This window comes from Kwoniella pini, chromosome 1 (genome assembly GCF_000512605.2).
Source record: "Kwoniella pini CBS 10737 chromosome 1, complete sequence".
Lineage (NCBI taxonomy): Eukaryota > Fungi > Basidiomycota > Tremellomycetes > Tremellales > Cryptococcaceae > Kwoniella > Kwoniella pini.
In genome coordinates this window covers 1,005,259-1,023,564 of record NC_091716.1, presented here as the reverse complement: position 1 = coordinate 1,023,564, position 18,306 = coordinate 1,005,259, and the positions used below count along the sequence as shown (strand labels likewise).

The 18,306-nt window shown below is 44.5% G+C and overlaps 9 protein-coding genes across 9 annotated transcripts; 4 read left to right on the top strand and 5 right to left on the bottom strand.

Moving 5' to 3' along the window:
- Window positions 1-580: 580 nt before the first annotated feature.
- On the top strand, window positions 581-2,034 carry I206_100396 (uncharacterized protein; the record flags this gene model as incomplete). The annotated part of the gene is made up of 9 exons (XM_019152703.1): window positions 581-781; window positions 837-856; window positions 934-944; window positions 1,003-1,115; window positions 1,177-1,314; window positions 1,374-1,420; window positions 1,473-1,533; window positions 1,586-1,819; window positions 1,882-2,034. 9 exons carry the CDS (start codon window positions 581-583, stop codon window positions 2,032-2,034), a joined length of 978 nt encoding a protein of 325 aa, XP_019014841.1.
- Window positions 2,035-3,011: 977 nt separating this feature from the next.
- On the top strand, window positions 3,012-3,942 carry I206_100395 (uncharacterized protein; the record flags this gene model as incomplete). The annotated part of the gene is made up of 3 exons (XM_019152704.1): window positions 3,012-3,158; window positions 3,268-3,434; window positions 3,687-3,942. 3 exons carry the CDS (start codon window positions 3,012-3,014, stop codon window positions 3,940-3,942), a joined length of 570 nt encoding a protein of 189 aa, XP_019014842.1.
- Window positions 3,943-4,319: 377 nt separating this feature from the next.
- I206_100394 (uncharacterized protein) lies at window positions 4,320-5,918 on the bottom strand (the record flags this gene model as incomplete). The annotated part of the gene is made up of 6 exons (XM_019152705.1): window positions 4,320-5,023; window positions 5,079-5,415; window positions 5,468-5,529; window positions 5,600-5,664; window positions 5,723-5,778; window positions 5,832-5,918. The coding sequence occupies 6 exons, from the start codon at window positions 5,916-5,918 to the stop codon at window positions 4,320-4,322; spliced, it is 1,311 nt and encodes a 436-aa protein (XP_019014843.1).
- A 325-nt stretch (window positions 5,919-6,243) lies between these two features.
- Window positions 6,244-8,331, top strand: I206_100393 (26S protease regulatory subunit 6A-B; the record flags this gene model as incomplete). Its single annotated transcript, XM_019152706.1, has 12 exons — window positions 6,244-6,450; window positions 6,538-6,717; window positions 6,785-6,883; window positions 6,944-7,052; window positions 7,113-7,218; window positions 7,272-7,354; window positions 7,409-7,494; window positions 7,549-7,755; window positions 7,823-7,977; window positions 8,031-8,106; window positions 8,162-8,254; window positions 8,320-8,331. 12 exons carry the CDS (start codon window positions 6,244-6,246, stop codon window positions 8,329-8,331), a joined length of 1,413 nt encoding a protein of 470 aa, XP_019014844.1.
- A 262-nt stretch (window positions 8,332-8,593) lies between these two features.
- I206_100392 (uncharacterized protein) lies at window positions 8,594-10,436 on the top strand (the record flags this gene model as incomplete). Its single annotated transcript, XM_019152707.1, has 6 exons — window positions 8,594-8,684; window positions 8,755-8,928; window positions 8,990-9,255; window positions 9,320-9,415; window positions 9,477-9,648; window positions 9,709-10,436. The coding sequence occupies 6 exons, from the start codon at window positions 8,594-8,596 to the stop codon at window positions 10,434-10,436; spliced, it is 1,527 nt and encodes a 508-aa protein (XP_019014845.1).
- A 250-nt stretch (window positions 10,437-10,686) lies between these two features.
- I206_100391 (uncharacterized protein) lies at window positions 10,687-11,907 on the bottom strand (the record flags this gene model as incomplete). Its single annotated transcript, XM_019152708.1, has 5 exons — window positions 10,687-11,046; window positions 11,111-11,239; window positions 11,300-11,500; window positions 11,559-11,678; window positions 11,731-11,907. 5 exons carry the CDS (start codon window positions 11,905-11,907, stop codon window positions 10,687-10,689), a joined length of 987 nt encoding a protein of 328 aa, XP_019014846.1.
- Window positions 11,908-12,348: 441 nt separating this feature from the next.
- Window positions 12,349-14,413, bottom strand: I206_100390 (uncharacterized protein; the record flags this gene model as incomplete). Its single annotated transcript, XM_070202184.1, has 6 exons — window positions 12,349-12,554; window positions 12,610-12,729; window positions 12,803-13,058; window positions 13,151-13,202; window positions 13,364-14,060; window positions 14,140-14,413. 6 exons carry the CDS (start codon window positions 14,411-14,413, stop codon window positions 12,349-12,351), a joined length of 1,605 nt encoding a protein of 534 aa, XP_070058285.1.
- Window positions 14,414-14,761: 348 nt separating this feature from the next.
- I206_100389 (uncharacterized protein) lies at window positions 14,762-15,912 on the bottom strand (the record flags this gene model as incomplete). The annotated part of the gene is made up of 4 exons (XM_070202183.1): window positions 14,762-14,873; window positions 14,921-15,253; window positions 15,379-15,477; window positions 15,536-15,912. 4 exons carry the CDS (start codon window positions 15,910-15,912, stop codon window positions 14,762-14,764), a joined length of 921 nt encoding a protein of 306 aa, XP_070058284.1.
- A 471-nt stretch (window positions 15,913-16,383) lies between these two features.
- On the bottom strand, window positions 16,384-16,762 carry I206_100388 (uncharacterized protein; the record flags this gene model as incomplete). The annotated part of the gene is made up of 2 exons (XM_019152711.1): window positions 16,384-16,462; window positions 16,581-16,762. The coding sequence occupies 2 exons, from the start codon at window positions 16,760-16,762 to the stop codon at window positions 16,384-16,386; spliced, it is 261 nt and encodes an 86-aa protein (XP_019014849.1).
- Window positions 16,763-18,306: the final 1,544 nt, after the last annotated feature.

Genomic DNA, 18,306 nt, shown 5'->3' with positions numbered 1-18,306 from the left:
AGAACCTATAGCTCTGGGTTATACATAGACTCACAAATGAAGTAGAAATGAAAAGTAATACAGATATATAAGTCTATGAGTTAAGCTCCTTGACTCTTTTGTGTTTGAAAAATAAAAAGGAAAAGATAGCAGAAACGAATGCAAATAAGAAGTGAAAGTTAAAAGCATGCAAAGTCGAGAACGGCGATGTTGAGAATGGGTTCGCAACTGTCTATGTGCTAGGAAGGACTGGGAAGGACTGGAACTTTCTATCAATCCCCATTTATAAGGGAGGCGCGTATAAATTCATCCGATTCCTTTGCTTCGTTATGTAAGCACGCCTCATCGACAGTCTTATCGTTAGGCTCGAGACAAGCTCCTGACCAGCATCGATCGGTGCCTGCCGGGCACGTGTCAACTTGTTTTTGCTTTATTTTGTATATGGTCTGTCGCAGAATTCAGCATGTTTGATGATCCAGAACAGTTTATAACGGTAATGTTGAACATCGATGCTGTTATCGCCGAGTACATATAGTGTGGAAGGCTTGAATGACATTTCTCCATTGTTACTCGGCTCTCTAAGACGTCTTATTCCTAAGCCATGGCTTCGACACTGTCTTTCTCCGACCTCTTCACCCCTCCAGCCGATGTCAAACCAATTATCAAGCCAGAGCTGTCAGCGGATCAAGCATCGAAGATTCAAAGTCTGATCGACCATTTTGGAGCGCAAGATTTTACTTTGCCAATCAGAGAACATGCGGAGGAACGGGTTCCCTTAAGCAATAGGGAGATGATGTTTCTGGTGAGATCTCTTCATGGCTACATTGACTAGGGCATGCTGATATTGGGCATTTCAGTCCAGAGAGACCCTTGTGAGGTGAGCTTTCTTTGATCGCTCAAACGATGAGACCCCAAAAGTGTGACTGAGAGGAAGAATTTACTAATTTATGCCAGATTTCTAGTAGGTAAGCGTAGAATCCTCGATTCCGAGCGTCGCCGCGTGCAGCTAATCTGAGAACGCAGGAACGAAGGACGATCTTCCCGCAACTATTACTCGATTGGAAAACTGCTTAGTATGGAGGAGGACGGAGGATGTCGAGAACGTAGAACGTATGGCGGCAGCGTGTGCCCCCGAGGTATGTCAGAACCGCCCTCTCAAGTGGTGTAGTAGCATGAACTCTGATCGCTTTTCCTCAGTCAAAGACAGGTAAAAACATTGCTTTAGGTTTCTCGACAAAGGGACAACCAATACTTTATTTCTTCCCTAATAGAAGTTACCTCCCTTACGACAATCAGGAGGTGCTAGATGGGTTTTCAGGCCGTTCGCATCCTTTAGTGAGACTTGCTTCATTCATTGTGCCTCACCAGTTCAAGCTAAATACTCGACTTTACAGGTATACATGCTGGAAAGAGCGAAAGATCTGATGGGTGCTGGTGTCACGTGAGTTTTGTAGGAAACCTCTCAAATCGCTCCTTACTGATCATTTGTGTAGAAACACGTTTGTTGTGTTCAATTGGCACGGAAAGAAGCAAGGACCAGCGACGCCATTATCTGTTAGTTGATTTCCAGGGTGACATGGTAAAACATCTAACAGATATAGGACAGGTAATGAAAGCGACAAACCACATCCTTTCGAATTTTTATCCCGAGACACTCGGTCTTAGCTCATTCCAGGATATACCTTGGGTTTTCAAGACGCTCATTAATCTTGTCTGGCCGTTCGTAGACCCGGCAACTAAAAAGAAGGTAAAATTTGGATCAGGTAAAGGTCAGGAGATTGTTAAAGATGGAGATGTAGATGCGTCCCAGCTTCTTCAAGAAGCAGGAGGTGATCTTGATGTGAGTATATCGTCTTACCGGCACACGGCGGGTTCTGAGCTCATGCTTTTCGATGATGGCAGATTCCATATGATCACGATGCATATTGGCCTGCACTCCTTGAAGTATGTTTGAGGCTCCGAAGAGAAGAAGAGGCTCGTTGGCTAGCTATAGGTGATCGTCAAGTCGGCCGAGAGGAGAAAGCGTTTAAACGGGCTATCAGCTCATCCACGTAGGATAGCTGTTCGTATTATGGGGACTCAGGAACGTATATATATGGCCGCACGACTGCTGAGTCTCATGCATACTCTGTAACTATTAGTGAGTGGTCTAGGCGCCATCTGGTCGAGCAGATGTGTGGAAATTACGTAATATAGTACTGACGCTACATAGTTATAACGAAACTTTCCATCTCTATCATCTTGTATCTTCCCCATCGCTATATAAGACACCGAGGAAGATACAGGTGAGTACACTATGTATGATTATATCATGCATCGCTATATATGACACTGAGGAAGATACAGGTGAATTTTTTAAAAGATGCACATATAATTCTAAGCAAACCCAATAATGATGAGCTGTTGTGCCTCGAAGACGAGATTGGGATTACTCTTATTTCCCTGAATTCGTTCCAAAACCCCTGAGAAACGTCACTTCCAGCCAAAAGCTAAAGGGAATGAATAATGACATTATGAGACCCTTTCAAACATATCCCAGTCAATTTACAGTTAGCCCTCCCTAAAGGCGCTTGCTTGTTAAATCGCCTTATAATCTTTCATCACCATTATTTAATTACCGTACAGATTGAGCCGAAATACTTAGGCTAGCTCCGGAAATCGACCACATCGTTTAAAAAAAAACAAGAATTAGTCATTTGCTGAGTTTGGGCGATAAAACTAGATAAAAACACGTATCATACCTATACACACAAAAGATCACCTTTGCATTCCGCTCTTTTCATCAAAAATCAATTCAACAAAAGCGTACGAGCCACTTTGACGTCAACTGACAATCAGGCTCAGCGCAGACCACCTTTTATTCCTCCGACGCCACTACACCATTACATTTCAGACATCAGACAATCATAGATCGCACTAAAAACACTTTCTCTAGTATTATTCCCATCATCCGTACGATAGTACGATAGGCCTTTCACTACGCCTGATCACAAGCATATACCTCACGACGTCGCACTAGCAATAAAACAATCATGTCTGATACCAAAGATCAAAAGGTAACAACGCCGACCAAGAAAGTAGAGGAGAAACCTGAAGCCTCCTCTTCATCTCCGAAGCCTGCAGAAATTGTTGAGAAGAAGGATGAGGTCAAGGAGGACAATGAAGAGGAGGAGCCAGAGGTCAGTCCGATCGTATGGAAACCCAAAAATACTAGCTGATTGTCGTTTGGTCATTGTCTCTTAACCTATTTTCCATCCAATCCGATCGATCTTGCATCCGTCTCAACAGCTTGATGAAGATGTGATCGACATGGAGACCTTTCAACAAATCATGGACATGGATGAGGAGGATGAGGGTGATGACGAAGATGGAGAGAAACACTCATTCTCGAAAGGCATAGTGTGGGGATACTTTGAGCAAGCTGAAGCTACCTTCAAAGATATGGAAGCTGCAATGTATGTCTGCGAACTGACTCAACTACTTCCCAAAGCAAAGAAGGCTGACAATGGACATCTCTGTGCCTGATCTCCTTATCTCGATCACTCCTTCTTGCCATCGATGTATCATACACCTCTTCGATATTTGCTATGACCCCCCTCACTATCGTACCACATCAACCTGTGGTGCTCTCACAAATATCCTTTCCCACCATCAATGATCGTCCAATCCTCTTTGTCTTGCTCAATCGTGTCAATATCATACTACAGCGTGGACGAAGACTTGACCAAGCTCTCATCTCTTGGTCATTTCCTTAAAGGTTCATCCGCCGCTCTTGGTATCATTAGAGTACAAGCCTCATGCGAGAAGATGCAACATTACGGTCACAAGCGAGACGAAGAAGCTGGTGTGAGCCTATCGGCCGACGAAGCGTTAGAAAGAATCAAGAAATTATTAACCGATTGTAAGAAGGATTACGGGGTAGCTAAGAAATGGATGGAAAACTTATACGAAGAAGACAAATAAATCAGCATAGAAAGATTATGACCAAAGAAACATTATAGTAGCGATACATCTTCTCGTCATGACTGTCTATCTCCTTCGTTATATTCTCCTAGTTCTTCACAAATGCCGCTTCGCAGGTAAATCGCTTGCTCATTTCAATTTCTTGCTTTCTTTTCAAAAATCATAATATACCTTTTAATCTTTTCGTTTATTGGCTATTCAGGCGATTCAATTTCCGTCTTTCCCAAACTTGTAGCATTTTAGAAGCATAGCCTCTTTCCCATCCCTTAATTCCCTCGGTGATTATGAACTAGAAGGCAAGAAGATGAAGGATTTACGATTGTGTAGAAACATAAGAGGATGTTATTATGTGCATGTAGACATCTAAATTCGTATAATCAATCACCAGGTTCTTCTTTACCCATGACAGCACTTTCTTCACCTTCAGCTCTTTCCTCCCAACCACCTTGAACCCTTATAACACCCTCTTCGATTTGACTATTTCTGACCAACCGTTCACCAATATCCATTATACTCTCAGGTATATCATCGAGATCATCATCATCATCCTCCCTCATCCTCCTCAATCCACTTTCATCGCCTGCCGGCCTATTGACCGAAGGTAATCGCATTCGACCTTCACGTAAAGCCTCCTCATAGGCTTCATGAGCTTCTTCGTCCTCTTCATCATCGTCAAAAGGAGTATCACGAGGCATAAATAATGGAGTTTGACTCATCCGTCTACGACCAGCACTTGCGCTGGGTCCAGGCGTCGAACTCTCTTCTCTACCGAATGGAGTGACCGAGGAAGAAGCACCACCTCTTCGAGAGTTGGGAACAGCCGATACCGATCGACTTGCATTTCTCATATTTGGCGCATGTGCAGTTTGAGATCTAGCTTGCGCACCTGGTTCCACGGATAGTGAAGTCGAAGAATACCGTATAGCGCCTGTTCCCTGCTTTGACCTTGATCTAGATCTGGCAGAAGCAATTGATGCTGAACGTGAGGAAAGTCGAGATGATGGTGGAGCATACTGCGAAGGCGCAAGAGGTGGATATGGCTCGATAATCAGTACCAGTTGTACAGACGACGTTCCGAATCCTATACATATCATGTCAATTCGTTGCGTATACCTTCAACATTGTCAGTGACTCACCTTTATACGTCACGTCAACATCAGGTTTCCAATCCTTGATATTTGTCTCTTCCATCGATTCGGTCCGATCAGCGTCGTAATCCACTGGTTCTGCTTTTACACGAACTCCATCCTCATCAATGGTATCTTGATCGACATTATCCATAGTCTGCAAAGGCGGTGTGATGCTCGCATCGACATCTTCCATCTGTGTAGTGCCGGACCGCGATCGTGTCCTAGCTCGACGGGGTGTTCTAAATACTCTTGAAGATGATGAGGGGGCTTTGCGTTTAGTAGGAGATGGTACTTGTATCGGCTCGGGAGGTGGGGTAGGAGGTCGAAGAGAATAAGATTTGTCCTTCCGCCAACGATTAGCTGATGCTCCATAGGCATAACGGTGTTGGACATACCTTTAGCAAAACCACTTCTGTTCTGGTAGTTGTTCTAAGGAAGTAACAATATTGATACCCCTCTGAGGTAAAAGCAGTCTATGATGTCAGCTCTTGCGTATCAAGCATTTTGTACACTTAACTTCGACTCACCACCTCGCTCTACATGTACCTTGTGCTTTTTCGTCCCCCGCGATGTAAACAATATATCAGATATTCTGCATTTAAATAGAATCAGTTTTCTAGTTTCTCTCTTATCAAAGCCATGAGACATACTTTGGCTGTAAAGCACCTATCACTAGCTGAAGTACTCTCTCGGACATCCAGTCGACCTTTGTGTATCTACATCAGCATCCTTCAGGTTGACTTCTCGGGCTGAGCTCACATGTCGCTCGTCCAGATACAAAAACAGAGGAATGACCCGGTAATTTGATGCTCGAAGGTAGAATGCATTTCGCGTTGAAAAATGCATCGGGAACTATGTACTGTCTTGTTTAAGTGGGCGCTCAGGCCGTAGTGACTGCTATGTGATTATCACTGATCTATTTTGAGATGCTACATATCAATAATACCATCAGCATCGTCACAAAATACAGTCAACTATGTTGATATTATTTATCGATGACGCACATTAAGAACACGTGGTATGCACGATTTGAGTTTGTGTGCAACGGGATCAAATGTTACAGAATCGCGTTGAAGCGTCAATGAATGTCTCGCTGACGAATCGTGAATATATCTGTGAAGATATTCTCAATCTCTCATCTTACCAATTCCGAAATCATCACCCATACAACATGTCCGAAGCCGCATCAGATCCTCCTCCTCCCCCTCAGAACTCTGGTAATGGCGAAAACAAGCCTGAGGAAGTTGCTGTCTCACAGTCGAACGGAGAGAATCAGCAAAATACTGATCCAACCAATCCACCTGCCGAAGATGTAGCTATGGAGGAAGAGAAAACTCAGGAGGATGACTTGGAGGATATCCCAGAGGGTGTCAAGACTGTAAGCGTTCAATTTCATCAAATACACCCTTGTCTTAGCGTTCATCATAAGTTCCACCCTGATTAATCGATCAACTTGAAACAATAGGGAGAAACCGCCGATATCAAGATGCAAACACGTATGATTGACAATGAAATCAAGATGATGAGGCAGGAATCGTTAAGGCTTGCCCATGAAAGAGAACAGATGACAGATAAAATCGGGGATAATATGACTAAAATCAAGCAAAACAAGGTTTTACCTTATCTGGTATCGAAGGTGGTAGAAGTAAGCAAATCGGCTTACGCCTTTATCTGCTGGATATGGGGGCTGATTTCAAGATTCGCTTTCACAGATCCTGGATGTCGATGCTGAGGAACAGGAGGGAGCCGCTCATAACGAGCAGAACGCTAAAAAATCCAAATGTGCCGTAATCAAAACTTCCACGAGACAAGTATGTGTTCTTCCTTCGCTGCAATGATAATAATCTGATCAGATCATTGCGATCGAATAGACCGTATTCTTGCCTATCATAGGTCTTGTCCCTCATGAAGAGTTACGTCCTAGTGATTTAATCGGTGTCAACAAAGACTCATACTTGATTCTTGACAAATTACCGGCTGGTGAGTGTGACATTGCAATGGACAGCCTCAACCGCTGACACTCTCCCCGCCTAATTGCAGAATATGATGCCCGAGTAAAAGCTATGGAAGTGGATGAGAGACCAACCGAGACCTATACAGATATTGGTGGTTTAGATAAGCAAGTTGAGGAATTAATAGAGGCTATGTGAGTTATTTTTTGACGCTTCAGCGCTCCTTGGCTGACCGACAACTGGATAGTGTATTGCCTATGCAACAGGCTGATAAGTTCAAGACCCTTGGTATCACACCGCCAAAAGGTTGTTTGATGTACGGTCCTCCTGGTAAGCACTGTCCCGTAACCTTTTGCGATAGCAAAACAGCTTACAACCGCCTAGGTACCGGTAAAACCTTACTTGCAAGGGCTTGTGCTGCTCAAACCAACGCATGTTATCTGAAGCTTGCTGGTCCAGCACTTGTTCAGGTAAGTTCCATTCATCATGAGATAGTGTCGTCAGTCAGCTGAACCGTGGTGTAGATGTATATCGGTGATGGTGCCAAATTAGTTCGAGATGCTTTCGAGTTGGCTAAGGAGAAAGCTCCCGCAATCATCTTCATTGATGAGTTGGATGCCATCGGTACAAAGAGATTTGATAGTGATAAATCTGGAGATCGAGAAGTGCAAAGAACTATGTTAGAGTTGTTGAATCAATTGGACGGTTTCTCAAGTGATAGTCGAATTAAAGTGAGCTTATCGACTCGGCGGAAACAGGGAAACCCCGTAATCTTGCTAACCAGTATCTATGTGAAAGGTAATCGCCGCCACCAACCGAATCGATATCCTTGATCCTGCTCTCCTGCGTTCAGGTCGATTAGATAGAAAGATAGAATTCCCCTTGCCCAACGAATCAGCCAGAGAACGTATATTACAGATTCACTCTAGAAAGCTCAATCACCACGGTGTAAAGTAAGTGACAATCATCCCCATCTGCTTTCCGAACAAGCTGACCTCAGGAATAGCTTCGAGGAATTAGCGCGATCGACAGAAGACATGAATGGTGCTCAATTGAAAGCGGTTTGTGTAGAAGCGGGAATGGTAAGCCATTCCGCACATGCAAAGAAGCAGGACGATGAGCTGATGATTTACACAGTTGGCTTTGCGACAAAACGCTACTCAATTATCGCATGAGCATTTCCATGGTGGTATATTGGAAGTACAAGCTCGAAAAGCGAAAGAACATCACGTAAGTTTTGATGATAAACTCCGTTTTGAAAGGGCAATAGCTAATAATAGCTGATTGTGAAACAGTACTTTGCATAAACATACCAATAATGTTGAATATGACCTAGATAGTTTCGTAGCATTTGTACATGTATACCATGCCTTGAGATACTCAGACAATGTATCTGAATCTTCTACACCTGAGAGCGATTTCTTTTTTATCAGATAAACAATTTGTAGCAGAGAGACACGTCATAAAGACAGTTCCTGAATAACCGGTTATGAAAGTACAACAATGTTGAATTGATGTTATTCACTACAACATCTCGTTCCAGATATCGAGAGCTTTGAGATTTCCGCTATGGTCAATTTACCTCCATTAGCAGCGATCTTCCTGACTCATTTCGACGATATCAAGGGACAATCAGTCATTTTCTACGCTTCCTTACCGAGTGAGTGACATTATGCTTGGCCTGGTCGTTATGATATTCTCGTTAACAATGACTGCCGCCTTCTTCCCAGACCTTCCTGCAGAGACTATCGAGCATACTACTCTGCCTTCCGGGCTACACGCTTTGGATTCAGATCTCGTACTGTTCACTCATCATGAGTTACCAGGAGTAGGAGTATTTCGGAGCAGGTTGAATGATGAAAGTGCCAGAGGTAGAAGGATGGGTACTTTAGGCGTAGTACTTGGTAAGTTCAAATAAGCAACCCTCTTTGGGCAAAGCTGAGCAAGTGGCCGACATAATGATAGCGAACCCTTCTGTCCCCTCTGATCTCTTTGTTCTTCATGATCCTCTTTCAGACTTGTTCGACAAGTTGGAAGACCTAGAATCCTCGCCTTATGCACCGTCCACCTCCACCTCACCTTCAAGTGCCGTCACTATCCTAGCAAAAGTATGGCACGATAATCGTGCTGATTCTCATCCTGGATGTCCGTCTTCCAATCTTATCAAAACCACAGGAAAAGAAGCGGTCGGAGGAATTAGAAGGCTGATTGATGGACGAGCAGATTTGCCTGTGAGTCTCTGGACCGCCGCAAGGGCAACCTCAATGCCTGTTGACAATTGTTTAACTACTCCAGCCCGTACACCCTATTGCATACATGCCTTCACTACTAGGTATACTAGGTCCGTCGATAGTGCCAGTGTACAAAGCTGTCCTTGCTGGCCAAAGAATCGTAAGTTGTTACCATGATCCCGAAGGTAGTCAGCGGATCGACTCAAAATTCTCTTATGCAGATACTCTACTCGACTCCTCCTCTTTTGCCTCTAGCTGCTTTCGCTTGGTGCATCTGGTCTATGTCTCTTTCGCCTGACTCCACACCAGATTCCGAAACATCAAAGTGGATAGGGAATGTTGGACTCATGGATTTAACCGATCTGAAAGCGAGGACAGGAGGATGGGTAGCGAGTAAGTTGAAATCTTCAACTGCAACTCGTTGTGAATTCTGATCATATGCCGCTTCTCTAGCTACGTCAGACGCAATTTTCAAATCGCATCATGGGGTATATGATATGTTCATTGATCTTTCTTCGGTACCTCTCACCATCCCGTCATCCATAGAGAACGCTCCTACAACACCTACACCGCTTATTCATTCGACATATCATCAACCCAAGAATACATCGATTCCCATCACTTACGCTTTCGCTGATTTACCCTTGTACAAGTCCCTCTTATTGCTTACATCGTCTCCGCCAACCGTTCATGCAGGAGTGAGCAAGACAGGTGGCTGGTGGTTGTTAGCATTTGAAGTTATGGAAAGAGCTTGGAAATTGTGTGTAGGGGTTTGCGGATTTGCTGTAGGTCGTGGAATTGTGGGAGAAGAAGGTCATTTAAGGTTGGACGAAGGCGAAGAAGATGCTCATCTATTGGGAAGCGAAGACGATGTCATTACCGCTCCTGATGGAGAAGAAGATGGAATTGATAACGAATCGGAAGATGAGGCGATTAGAAGGGGAAGATTAATTCTTCGACAATTACATCATAATACCTTTCACCTGCACTCTAGGTTGGAGGGAATTATCAATTCTCGACCTAGAGGAGAGTATTCTCGCACAGCACCTCTGACACAAGTCGAGATACGGCAGCTAGTAGGCACTAGATGGCCTTTGACTGGTACAGGATCAGAGGAACGTTTTTGGATAGATATAGCCAGAGTCTGGGGCTTGACTGTGGATGACGAGGATGACTTTTAATTCTTCAACAAAATGCAAATGAAGTTGTATGACTAGACAGTATTCGTTGTATCAAATCAAATGCATACTGGCTACAGTTATTTATTAAGTGATACAGAATATATTGTATATTATAGAATTGTGTATATGTGGGTCAAGTCTCTTCTGGGTTGTTTAAATCACGATAGAGGACATAAGCCGAATTATAGGATGATTATAAAAATAGAAAGTATCGTCGCATCTAGTAATTTATTGAGTTGGATCCAACTTCTTAAGCGTTGACAGCAGTAGCTTCGGAAAGTCTACCAGGGTGAACGTTATCATGGGCAGCACCAGTGGCGACAGCGTCACGTTGTCCCCGTTTGCTGAAGAATCCGCCCTTCTTGGCGTCACTACCAGCAGCGGCGGGAACACCGACAGTCGCAGGAGCACCAGCAGCAGCGTGTTTCTCTTGGTCAAACACACCACCCGAGGTAGAGAATTTACCGGAAGAGAGTTGAAGCAAGCTCAAATCAACTTTGGATAATCTGTAAAGGTGGTAGAATGTGAAGACTGGTTTGGCGAGAACATCAAGGATACCGTAGAAGATCATTTCGGAGTCAGGGGAAATGACATTGCCACCATCGGCAAGCTAAAAAAAAGATGACCATCAGTTCTTGAAACTCGAATTTTGTAGAGGTTAAACGTAGACTTACACCCCAGGCGATTGGATAAAGTAACCAAAGGAAAGAGAGGATAGCGGCGGAAGAAGTGAAAGCGCTTTTGTAGTCGGCTCCCAAAGCTCCGGCACTAGCTCGAGCAGGACCAGCAAGTACCCACCAGATCTATAGATACGTCAACACGAGACCCCGAAGTTCCAAAGTAGCAGATAGTGAGCGACTCACGTAGAAGAGAGCAGCACACCCGAAAGCGAAGAAACCCCACTTGTAGGTACTGACAACGAGACCTCCGACCAAACCGGTAACGATCATGACAAGATCAAAGTAGCACAATGCGATGATGTCGGAAAGAGGAAGACCGGAAGCCAAAACCAAAGTCAAAAGAAGAGATGGAGTGGTGATAACCCAATCAATATATCGAACGTACTGCAAAGAAGTGGATCAGCTAAATCAATCGAAATGCAGGAAGATCGTGTAAACTCACCCAGATTTGTCTGGTGGTATCGGCTGCGTAGCCCATGTGTCCGAACTCAGTAGCAATTGAAGCGTAACCAAGATCGGAAGCCATGGCAAAGTAAGCAATAGCGGCAGTGGTAAGGATAAACTGAATGGAAAGTAAGCACGTAGATCCAATGTACCAACAATGGGAGACTCACCATGCAAAGTTGGTGGAAGACTCTTTGACCTCGAGGAAGGGTGAATTGCCAGAAGAAGACAATGATGTCGGTCAAAGCCATGATGGCAAAGACAGCCCAAAGCCAATCGGAACCATGGGAAGTGATGTGCTGGACCGATCCAGAAGGAGGGTTAACGTCAACAGCTGTATTGGCCATGTTGTCAAATTATTACACTAGGTGCGTTGATGCGTTGATGTGATTAAATGAGTCTGGTCGGACAAGATTGGATTATCGCAGTAAAATGTAGTCTTCCATTATATATGCATCTAAATTTGGGACAACGTTGCCCAGACGTCATGTTTACAAGACAAAAAGACAAAAATAGTTTTTCAGCTAAATCAAAATAACCAAGAAGTGACCGGTGACGTCTAATTTACGTACATTTTCAGTTACGATCATCGTATCTAGATCGGGAAAGATACCAAAAACATTCCAAAAAAAAACGGCCGAGTTGCGGCAAAAATGCTTCGATCATAATAATGCGCCCAAACACCGTACGCTACAGGAGGATGCATGAAGGCTTAAGACGTCATTTGGATTCAAGCCACAAGCCCTGTGCATGAGACATCAGGTTACAAACCAATACCACATAAAGTACTAAGGCAAACGCTGTAAGACTACGGCGACAGTCCTGTCCCACTCGTCTCCATTCATATCTCCCAACGGATGTACTAAAAATACTTCGAGTGGATTATTATGAATTGGACTAGTTTGGCGTTCGTTAGATGACATGACCTGCCGTATAACTTTCTCAGAAACCGCTTCAAACGCATTACGAATGCCCGAAGTACCAGGCGTTATAGCTGGTCCAGAATTTCTCGTTAGTTTGGTTCCGCCCATTTTTACTAGTTTACTCACCTGCAACTCCTTCCATGAGCGACGAGCAAACGTGAACGTCCAGAAATGCGTCGACCGATGACGGAACGATATTCCACCCATTCTGACGGGATTGCCATAGGCAGTTGAGATAAGTCACTCCTTGAATGAATAGATTGTGCATTGTGAGCCAATCTGAAAATATCAGCCAATGTCTTTGCCATTCCTCACTCACTAAAATTGACTCTTCCCATACGATACATATCCTTGCTCCTCCTCAGCACCTCTCGCGAGCTTATCAAAGCCTTGGTGACGGCTTCACGGTCCGGTGTCGGATTTGCTCTCGAAGGTCGATGTAACATCGATATCGAAGCATGGTAATGTAGAGTCTGCCAATCGGAGTTGGCATATCCTGCACCTTCTGGACAGATTACCAGCCATTGATCCAACCTTTCAGTCATTGTTTCAAACCACGACGTTGCGGGTGGTGACTTGGATGCGTGGAGTCGGGTCAGTATTTCGCACTGAATTCGACGAAGTCGATATACTTGGAGTGATGCTGCTTTCAAAGGCGAAAGATCACCTGCGTGTATGGTGGTGTCGGTAATGAGGGAGTCATCGTAAATGGATGGAAGCTAGAAATCATTATTAGCTGCATCTTCAACATGTGACTCACCTCTGCGTTGATCCATTGATCCGGAATGACAGGAGGTCGTGCGACAACAACACACATCATCACGTCAAGAGAATAAGTTCTACCGTTATATCAGCTGGCTTCCATGATACGTGTACTCACATCCAAAATAGCCTTCTACCCATCTCCCTTTCCAAGGGAGTCTTCACCTGATCATCCCATTCATGATGTAATCCCATCCCTAGAGCATGTCTAGCAGCAGCGCCAGCGAGATCCCAAGCGTTTCCGGCGTTCGGATTGTATAGCACAAATATGAGGTGTGCGACCTGAATTTGTAATCTTGCCAAGCTATTAAAGCCCACTCCATGCATGGTAAATCGCATAGCCATGTGGAAGAATGATTCCGCTCTGGGCGACAGTAGCGAATGTAGTGGGCTTGTTCTGAAGAGAGATGCTGCACCAATAGCCAATGCGAACAGGACCGCTGCAAGGTCGGATCGATTGACCAAGTCATCCGAAAAGCAGACTACGTCAACTTGTCGTTGTAAAGTCGGAATATGGAAGAGGGGAAAAGCTGCGTTGGTGTACAGGAAAAAGTGAGAGAGCAATTCATGTATATGCTGTGGTGGTGGTAAGGCTGAGCGATCGAATGGGATAAGAACAGGGTGGACTGAGGGTAATTCATTGATCATTGCTTGACGTTCCGGAGGATGCACAGTACCGGACCCTCCGCCTGATGAGAAACGTCGCTGTAACGAAGGGGATGGGGGCAATTCAGGTGGAGTGGAACCATCTAGTCTTTGACGCTTATTGGAATGTTCGGGATCTTGCTGTCCAATCCACTGAGCTCGCTCTCCCTCTAAGCCTCGTATACGTTCTTCCAGAGCAGCGATATAGCTGTGACTTTAGTCAGCTAAGCATAGACAAGATAGACTCACCTCCAGGAAGTTGTCGCATTCGCATATATACATTCTTTCCCTTGCTTTTGACACCTAGCGCATGTCGGTCTTTCTCCGGTACACTACGATTGTCAGCTTCGTTTGATTGCAGCGTGCTCACCTTGATCTTCCTGGTTCTACATGGCTCACAAGCAGATCTCGGAGTGATCCGTCCTATACCAGTTGAAGCAATAGCTGGCCTGGCAGGAGTATCACCGTTGCTCTCCCTGTCTGTCGAGGTAGACGCAGCACCATTGTGAGCAGGGGATGTCATAATGTGCCGATCTGTCGGGACTGCAAGTTGTATAACCTAGAATGTATTGGTAAATCGTTATTAAGTAAAGATGGTTACAAGGCTCAAGTGCTCAGGTATTAACCGGACCGGGTTAATGGCTAATTAATTCTGAGGGGTGCCGCAGTTTGACGTAATAACACGGAAAATTACACCGAAACCGCTTGTTTACGATTTGATCATAACTTCATACAAGTTATATATATTATACGTGCATGATGTCCTACTATTGATGATGCTTGAGATCCCAGGTTGCTGTACATAAAATCTCCTGATATCAAAGAAGCGCAGGCTGAATGAAGGGGATTATTACTCCTCCCTCCCTACGCCTCAAACCACTCTATTCCGTATATTGCCCTCCTCAAGTGCGTCGATCATATGCTGAACCATCGCTAGACATGTTGCTTCCTGAACTTCTGCAGGAGCAGCTCCATAGTGCGGTCTATAGCAAACAATCAGCTGATTTCTACTGACCAAGGCTTCACTCACGTTATAATACAACCGGCTCTGCATAAAGACCCATACTTTTCAGTTGTAGGAGGCTCTACAACCGTTACATCTACACCTGCACCGCTGATCTTGCCTTCTCTCAAAGCTACCTCCAAGTCCGTCTCATTGACTATTCCACCTCTCGCTACGTTAACTAAAATAGAGGACCTTTTCATGATATCGAATTGCTCAGCAGATATCATGTCTTTGGTATCTTTGGTAAGGGGACAATGAAGGGAGACGATATCTGACTCCTTGAGTAACTTCTCAAACGATGAAGTATGGGTGAAATCAGTGGTAGGGATTCCTCTTCCCCATTTCTGCAGATCCGCGCTGGAGAGAAAGGGATCATATAAGATTATGTGAGCATGAAAAGCAGATTGGAACATTCGAGCGAGAGCAAATCCGGTATCACCGCCTCCTATATTCTGATCAGCTTTCGTTTCAATTTCAATAACTCACCTATCAAGCCCAAAGTTTTACCGAAAAGAGTTTGACCTTCCCAACCATCCGCTTTGCTTATACTTTCGCCAGCATAAAAGCGAGCATGAGTGGAGCTGATTTTCCTTGCTGCACTGCATTCTGTCAACCTAGTAAAGTTACTGGTCCACTTACTCTATGATCAATCCAAGAGCAAGTTCTGCAACTGCTTGAGCCTGACTATCAGCCCTGTTTGCCTTGGCGGAACTCACGTTAATTCCAGGAGTATTCATTACAACTATTCCAGCTTCTCTCAACGCTGCCAGATCTAGCATATCCACACCTGTTCCTTGCTTGGCTACATATTTAAGCTGGCCATATTGGGTTGACTCTTCCACATCCTCTCTCGTGACTTTGGCTGATATAGTCAACATCCCTTGAGCTTGCTCTCTCCATGCTTCAAAGCGGTCGGAATCCGGAAGGATCAAGTCGAAGTGTTCGGACGCGAGAGCCAAAGCTTGTGGGTGGAGGGGGTTAAGCGCAACAACGATAGGCTTGGTCGATGACGGCATCCTATATTACTTATGTTTTGGTAGACGATTATGATCTATCGACAGTACTACAGTAGAACGATGACACACAGAATAAAAGTAGGTCTCAGGCAGCTTGTCTACATGTCATACCTATGAATAAAGGAGGTGCTCCACATCGACAAAGGCACTACTAGAATTGTCTTGGCATAATGCGAAATTCAGTCTGGCCGAATCTCACCTGCATTCGGCTGACCATGCACATGTGGTTTTTCTATATACCCTATATCAACAAGGCATAGTTTGACTACCAGGAATCCACAGCTCACCAAACTTGCGACTGCAATCGTCTGGAAAATGGAGCGCTCAGAAGTCGTCTCGGCGACACATGCATACTAAAGAATATGAACTTATGGTAGTATACCACCTCCCCCATCAAATATTTACTAATATGTTAAGGCAAACATCCTCGTCAGTCGCTTACGGACCTTGGGAGGCAAAGTGCTTAGTCTATTAAGAAGTAGTTTGAGGTTCTACTGATTCGTCTACGGTGACGGGGATCTCCTCGTACGGTTTTCCGACGTCGGTATTGCTAGGTATCAACACAGTATTTTGTCAGTATACGCACTGGTCAATGTAGCGATCAACACGAGAGCGAGAATGTATATGATCTGGGCATCGGTCTCTGTACTAATTCGATTTGCTCTCACCTAGCATCTTCCCAAGTATCGACAAGGGATTGTCGACGGAAGTCTTCTGCATTCCGACGGTGCTCTGTACCGCCGTAAGGGCCCGACCCAGTCGAGTTATTCCAAGATGTAGGATTGACCGTCAAAGAATCTCGTCTCTGGGTACCGCCTTGTACGCTATTAGCAGATTCGTTGTCAGTCATTGTATTGATGTAGGATCAAAGAAGAACTGAAATCTGTGTCTGCAGAAGTTGTGTTGGAGAAAAACATGACTAAATTCATTGCATGCCATACTGACAAAACTGCACCATCATAACTATCCTAATTCGATTCATCTGATCCAACTTGTTGACTCACAACTCCCAACTATACTCTCCTGCGTGAGGCAGTGAGTCTTCTCAGTCGGGGAAGAAGAGAGTTTATTCATCCTCAGGACGATCTTCAGGATTGATAGTATCCTTCGGGTCGATGTCCTCGAGCCGAACACCGCGCATAACAACGTTGGGATCACTTGAGTTACAGGAACCACATCAAGTCAGCAACGTGGGCAGATCAAGTGTGAATCTAGGGTGATCCCATTGGGTGACATACTCACACTTTCTTGTCATCCTTTGGGTGGGCTTCGAATGGATTTGGTCTTGTGGTACTCTTTGCACCACTTCCAGAAGCTCCAGAAGCAGTGGTATTGGTATGTCCAGTCCCACCAGATCCTGATGCTTAAGATCTGGTGCCGGCTGATGGTCCAGTACGAGTAGAGCTGGTATCTGACATGATGATAATATGCTTATGCTTGAAAGACTGGAAATAAAAAGTGGAATTGGAATTGTGATTGATGAGGAAGCACTGATGAAATGCCACTCAATCACCTTCAGTATTTATACATGTCAATTCGAGGCCTCTATGAGCTCTGTTAAATTTCTTTCGACTGTTGACTCGATTTCGGTTCATTTATCACGATTGAGCCCCGATTCACTCTCAGTGTAATTTAAGAGCGCAATGCAAGGAACCTCAGGTATCATTAGACGTCACTCGCTTGATCCGGCCGAAAAGACACTGATGGAAGTCGAAAAAGGAGCAAAGGAGTGATTGATCATCGAGTCAAAGCGTGTGAAATAAAGTAGTCCTTTCAAGTAGACAATCATTCGACGTATGTAGCGGAAACAGAAGGCTTAGATGAATTAGAAGTATGGCAAAGTGATCTCCATTGATTGATCAAAATTTCGCATCTATATGACATCAATTTGCGGAAGTCAGAATGACGTATGGTTAGTATCTTGACGAAGTTTATCACAATGGACGACGCCGCACCTCCTCACGACCTTTGTGGGAGGTCATGTCGGGGATTGTTCAGGAATGAGCAACCTCATGACCTTTGTGGGAGGTCATGTCGGCGATTGTTCAGGAATGAGCGAAGGCTGTTATGAGATGACGCTATGCGAATCAGTATCACAAGATTCTCTGCTGAGGTTTTTTCATCATCGAAATTGCGGTGCGACGTAAACGTGTAAAATGTGTAGGAAAGTCAAAGGTTGTGAGTCGATTCGAGATGTCCTGGAAACTATGAATTTGCATAGTTATACGTAAAAACAGCCGTTGCGGTTATGTAAAGGGTATTGAATCATACCTTCAACACAAAAGGGTATACAATGATTATCCTTGAATGTCATATCTAAGTGGTCGTGGATGGGTATATTGCCGAAAGTGATGTTATCCGTACTCCCTGTGCATCAATCACGAAAAATCCATA